Consider the following 6640-nt stretch of genomic DNA (forward strand, 5'->3'; position numbering starts at 1 on the left):
GTTACTTTGCACTTTTTGTTAGAAAATGTTTATTTACTATTTATTCAGGTTTTTTTAAGGTATCTAATATTTTGATACTTAATTTCCATGATCTAAATATTCTTAAAAATTAAAAGTTTGTTGTCATTTGGAAGCGTGTAGGGCTTCTTGCATTATTATGCTGTTACATTATGATTATCTATTCAGTGGCATAAAATGGTCTTTAAAGGGGTCATATGATGCGATTTCATTTTTTCCTTTCTCTTTGGAGTGTTACAAGCTCTTGGTGCATAAAGAAGATCTGTAAAGTTGCAAAGACTAAAGTCTCAAATCCAAAGAGATATTCTTTATAAATTGTCAGACGCTCACAAAAAAGTATTCCTTTATTTTTTCGCCAAATTAACTTTCTTCAGATGCATGGCCTTGCCTAGAATAGAAAATGAGAAGTTTTTCTTGCAGTGTATTCCCAATGTAGTTTCAGTAAGATCTTTTGTCTTATTTACCCTTGATATCTAAGCAGCAGCAAAATGAGATCTTAAAGGGTTAAGATCAAAAATGAAAATCAGGCTGTGTTTTACTCACCCCCAAGGAATCCTAGGTGTATATGACTTTCTTCTTTAATTATATTAAAAATTGTCCTGGCTATTCCAAACTCTATCATTGCAGTCAGCGGGTGTTGCAGTGCTTCAGTCTAAAAGAAGTGAAATAAAAAGCGCCCAACCATTAAAAAAAAGTGTCTCACACGGCTCCGGGAGCTGAACAAAGGCCTCCTGTAGCGAATCGATGCGTTTTTGTAAGAAAAATATCCATATTCAAAACGTAATAATCAGTTGTAAACAGAAGCAGTTCCGGGGGAATGAAGTATGAGGTCGGCTTTGCGCATGCGCCGCTCAGAAGTGACCAATGTGGAAACGCAGCAGAGAAATCAAAACAAAACAACGGTCATGAATTAAAGTACAAAACGAGGATTTGTAAAGAAGAATGTCGGAGGATTTCGATATAAGCCAAGAGGAGACTGGTTTTCCTTTGCTGAAGTAAGGAAACTTTGCTTCCTTTGATCCTGTAAACAAACGTTGGTTTTCACAGGACTCACCGGCGCATGCGCAACGCTGAACTCGTACGTCATCTGCCCGGAACTGCTTCCGTGTACAACTGTTGGCGCAAGCTACATTAAAGTGATTATTACGTTTTGAATATGGATATTTTTCTTACAAAAACGCATCGATTCGCTACAGGAGGCCTTTTTTCACCCCCCGGAGCCGTGAGACAATTTTTTTTATGGTTGGGCGCTTTTTATTTCACTTCATTTGGACTGATGCATGCAACACCCGCTGAGTGCCATGAAACGGCTTGAAAGATCAAAGACAATTTTTAATATAACTCCGACTGGATTCGTCTGAAAGAAGAAAGTCATATACACCTAGGATACCTCTGGGGGGAGTAAAACGCAGCCTAATTTTCATTTTTGGGTGAACTAACCCTTTAAATATATGTTGTTGCATTTCAAAATGCAATATGATTTTATAGACAAATTTGCAGCTTCTAAAGGTTGTACAGGTGTTCAAACGCTCAGTCACACCGTAAAATTACAAAACAAAACAAAACAGACAGAGCAGTGAAACCTGATCTCTAATGAGGAAAAAAAAGCTTTTATTTCATTTTAGGACTGAGCAGTAAGTTACAGCTGTATTTTTGCAGATATTTGCAGACATGTGCATATTGTATAACTGATTGATGAATGTAGTTTCTCTATATTTCTTGTACAGCAGGTTAAATGAGAAATCTTAGTGTTGGATTTGGTTCAGGAAAGCCTCCGCAAACATTCATATAGAGATCTCTCATGTGCCAGTGGATATTCATGGCCTTTAGTAAAAGAGTTGCTCTGATTACTGGCCTTGATGTAAATACAGCACTGCCTGCAAAATTAGCATTACCAGACAAAAATATTTTTTGGCTCCAGTAGGCAAAATCATGAATTGACCGCATGCTTGTATGCATAATTTCATATTTTTTTATTTCTCTGCAATTCTCATTGTTTTAATGTGATTTATTGCTGCAACAAATAATTGTACGTGTCAATAGCTGAAGAAGCAGAGGTAGCTGGTAGTTACAGAAGACAACCGCGATCTTTCAGATGCTGATTTATTCAGTTGTAACCGTTTCATTCTGTTCTGTGTGAAACTAACTATCCAAACTGATTGGAGGATTCAGAGCTCGATGGAAAAGTACTGCCTCATTAGATTTTAAAGACGGTGTCCAATGTGATTTGTCATTTTCACTCATTTCTCCCACCGTCTTTCTTAATTTTTCTTCTCTTCCTGTGTCAGGTTTATGTTCCGTGTAAAGGTTGGGGAGCGTCTCTTCCAAGAAGCTTCAGCACCCAGTAAGAAAGCAGCGAGGCAGCTGGCAGCGGAGGAGGCCGTGAAAGAACTAATGGGAGATGGACTACTACATCTTAACAAGGTGAAGAGAAGTTTGGAGACCGTACAAGAAGGAAAAGAGGACTATTTGAAAGACGGGAAAAGGAGAATTTGGTGTGCTGGAAGATTAAACGAAATCTTTCTCTTTCAGCCTCCAGGTACTTTCTGCCCTCTGGGAGACAATGAGTCTCGGCCAGCGATTCCCACATGCCCCTCACTACCCCCTCTGACGGCAGCTGAGCTCCAGGCGGCCCATGAAGCAGGTGTGGGTGACCTTATCAACCACCTGAACAACAATGCTGTGTCCGGCCTGCTCGAGTACGCCCGTGCTCGAGGCTTCGCTGCTGAGATCCGCCTGGTGGGCCAGTCCGGACCCTCGCACGAGCCCAAGTACACGCGCACTCTTACTCGGTCACGTTTTTGTGATCTTTATGTCCTTATCACAAAAGCAGCAGGATTCTCATCTCAGTGTGTCTGACTCCCTGCTGCACGGCCACACATTAAAAAGATCAAATCAAATCATCTTACTTCTCTCTCTTTAAGGTTTACATACCAGGCTAAATTGGGAGGGCGGTGGTTTCCTGCAGTGTGTGCTAGTAATAAAAAGCAGGGGAAGCAGGAGGCAGCGGACGCTGCTCTTCGCGTGCTTATTGGAGAAGCAGAGAAAGCAGCGCGTACTGGAGAGCTCACGCCAGAGGTATTAAATTCAACAACTTTGATGGAAGTTGATAATAAAACTAGCAGTAGCTTTTAACTATGCATTAACTTGTGATTAACAAAGTGTCATTAAATATTGAGCGGTCAAAAACTTTAAGCAATACAAAATTAAATTTTGGTGGGTTTTTGCAACATGTGTTGCTATATTTGAAAAACTGCCTAGATAAGCTTCTGATAGACAGACCTGGCATTTTATGTTTGTAACTTTTGTTATGTAACTTTTTTTGCACACAACATTTACATCGCCAAGTGTTGCTTCCGTTCCTACAATTTGACTTTATAATGTTGCAGTTTACTGAGTAAGAAAACTTTGAATAGTATTTTTTTTAAACAATATTTTGTGTAATTCAATTATATTTAATCGGCAAAACAAATGTTAATTTCGGGCCCTATTTGAAAGGTTTTTACACATAAAATTATATGTAGTACTATCCCGAATTGTATTGTGTGTGTGAATTTACATTTAATTCCACTTTTTTATATATATTTATTTATAAATGTATATATTTTTGTTCATACCATAAATAATGTGTGTTTATTTTATTTATTTATTATATACAAAGCCAATTTGCTAGATTAGTGACCAGTTTTACATGATTTCTCTGTACAGTGGTCATTATTCAGAAATAGTTGACCGGAGAATGCTGCTCTTGACCATTCAGAAGTCTTCCAGAGAGATGTGCAAGATGATAATTATTCAAATTGATTTTGTATGTTTCAGCTGCCGGTATCGGGCAGTACGATGCATGATCAGATCGCCATGCTAAGCCATCAGCGCTTTAATGCACTCACAGCACGCATCCAGCACAGCCTTCTGGGTAGGAAGATTCTTGCTACCATCGTGGTGCGGAAAGGATCAGATACTCTTGGAACAGTTGTCAGCCTTGGGACCGGTACAAGCACAAACACATATAGACTTAAACACAGACACAGCCAACATGATGTGTGCACTGTAATTAGAGATGTGCTGTAATTGTTGTTGCCTTACGCCTGTAGGAAACCGCTGTGTGAAGGGAGAGGAGCTTAGCCTTCGAGGGGACACCATTAATGACTGCCACGCAGAAATCATCTCCAGGAGAGGCTTTATCCGGTATCAGCTTGCAGCAGAACTTTCTCTCTCCCTCATTGGCAATTGCATAATTCATTTTTCCTCTCATTCTACAGCTTTTTCCGTCTCATTCTTCAAGATGAAGGAGTCTTATTTCACAGTAGCTCATAAATATATTGACTTTATATTTAGTGTTCTGCAGATGTTACTGTGAGACAGTCAGAATGTCTTCTCATATGCCTGCTGTCTTTCTCAGTGACTATGGTACATTTGAGTTATAAATCATTTGAAAATATATATTAAATGTATTAATATTATTTTAAAATAGCCATTTGTGCTGATATGGCAATAATATGAACACATTAATGTCAATTAATAATATATTATCTCTCTCTATACAATTAAATACATTTAAATATGCACAAAGATTGTATATTTAAAATATTAATAATTTATATATAAATAGTTTATTTTTAACATATTATATTTTCATTCTATATATAGTGAATATAATTAAAATGCATTAATTAATTATTATTATTATTAATATCGAAATAACTTATATTAACACCGTTAAAATCTAGAAGAAAAATTGTTTGTGAGATGTGTAAAAAGCACCATCTATTAACTATTACAAAAATTATATTGATTTTGATCAACAGCCCTAAAAGTAGAATAATTTAAATCTACAGTGGGTACGGAAAGTATTCAGACCCCCTTAAATTTTTCACTCTTTGTTATATTGCAGCCATTTGCTAAAATCATTTAAGTTAATTTTTTTTCCTCATTAATGTACACACAGCACCCCATATTGACAGAAAAACACAGAATTGTTGACATTTTTGCAGATTTATTAAAAAAGAAAAACTGAAATATCACATAGTCCTAAGTATTCAGACCCTTTGCTCAGTATTTAGTAGAAGCACCCTTTTGATCTAATACAGCCATGAGTCTTTTTGGGAAAGATGCAACAAGTTCTTCACACCTGGCTTTGGGGATCCTCTGCCATTCCTCCTTGCAAATCCTCTCCAGTTCTGTCAGGTTGGACGGTAAACGTTGGTGGACAGCCATTTTTAGGTCTCTCCAGAGATGCTCAATTGGGTTTAAGTCAGGGCTCTGGCTGGGCCATTCAAGAACAGTCACAGAGTTGTTGTGAAGCCACTCCTTCGTTATTTTAGCTGTGTGCTTAGGGTCATTGTCTTGTTGGAAGGTAAACCTTCGGCCCAGTCTGAGGTCCTGAACACTCTGGAGAAGGTTTTCGTCCAGAATATCCCTGTACTTGGCCGCATTCATCTTTCCCTCAATTGCAACCAGTCGTCCTGTCCCTGCAGCTGAAAAACAACCCCACAGCATGATGCTGCCACCACCATGCTTCACTGTTGGGACTGTATTGGACAGGTGCCTGGTTTTCTCCACACATACCGCTTAGAATTAAGGCCAAAAAGTTCTATCTTGGTCTCATCAGACCAGAGAATCTTATTTCTCACCATCTTGGAGTCCTTCAGGTGTTTTTTTAGCAAACTCCATGCGGGCTTTCATGTGTCTTCCACTGAGGAGAGGCTTCCGTCGGGCCACTCTGCCATAAAGCCCCGACTGGTGGAGGGCTGCAGTGATAGTTGACTTTCTACAACTTTCTCCCATCCCCCGACTGCATCTCTGGAGCTCAGCCACAGTGATCTTTGGGTTCTTCTTTACCTCTCTCACCAAGGCTCTTCTCCCCCGATAGCTCAGTTTGGCCGGACGGCCAGCTCTAGGAAGGGTTCTGGCCGTCCCAAACGTCTTCCATTTAAGGATTATGGAGGCCACTGTGCTCTTAGGAACCTTAAGTGCAACAGAAATTTTTTTGTAACCTTGGCCAGATCTGTGCCTTGCCACAATTCTGTCTCTGAGCTCTTCAGGCAATTCCTTTGACCTCATGATTCTCATTTGCTCTGACATGCACTGTGAGCTGTAAGGTCTTATATAGACAGGTGTGTGGCTTTCCTAATCAAGTCCAATCAGTATAATCAAACACAGCTGGACTCAAATGAAGGTGTAGAACCATCTCAAGGATGATCAGAACAAATGGACAGCACCTGAGTTAAATATATGAGTGTCACAGCAAAGGGTCTGAATACTTAAGACCATGTGATATTTCAGTTTTTCTTTTTGAATAAATCTGCAAAAATGTCAACAATTCTGTGTTTTTCTGTCAATATGGGGTGCTATGTGTACATTAATGAGGAAAAAAAATTAACTTAAATGATTTTAGCAAATGGCTGCAATATAACAAAAAGTGAAAAATTTAAGGGGGTCTGAATACTTTCCGTACCCACTGTATACAACGTACTTGTAAACAAACAAACGGAAATTTTTTACATTTATTTTATAATGCATATAATGTTAATTTTATACACACACATACATAGATATATAATGCATGTATAAAATTAACTAAGCTAACTAATATATATATATATATATATATATATATATA

At 38.4% G+C, this 6640-nt stretch overlaps 1 protein-coding gene across 2 annotated transcripts in view; it reads left to right on the top strand.

Moving 5' to 3' along the window:
• LOC107723499 (double-stranded RNA-specific adenosine deaminase-like) overlaps window positions 1–4391 on the top strand; it is a 13945-nt gene extending 9554 nt beyond the window's left edge. For both annotated transcript variants that reach the window (XM_016532158.1, XM_016532159.1), the window contains exons 5-9: window positions 2307–2442; window positions 2551–2789; window positions 2943–3096; window positions 3838–4009; window positions 4113–4391. In XM_016532158.1, the coding sequence (XP_016387644.1) occupies window positions 2307–2442; window positions 2551–2789; window positions 2943–3096; window positions 3838–4009; window positions 4113–4378 (967 nt within the window). In that variant the 3' untranslated portion in view covers window positions 4379–4391. The remainder of the gene's footprint in view (window positions 1–2306; window positions 2443–2550; window positions 2790–2942; window positions 3097–3837; window positions 4010–4112) is intronic.
• The last annotated feature ends 2249 nt before the right edge of the window (window positions 4392–6640 follow it).

The sequence above is a fragment of the Sinocyclocheilus rhinocerous genome, unplaced genomic scaffold (genome assembly GCF_001515625.1).
Source record: "Sinocyclocheilus rhinocerous isolate Xijiao unplaced genomic scaffold, SAMN03320098_v1.1 scaffold241, whole genome shotgun sequence".
Taxonomy (NCBI): Eukaryota; Metazoa; Chordata; class Actinopteri; order Cypriniformes; family Cyprinidae; genus Sinocyclocheilus; species Sinocyclocheilus rhinocerous.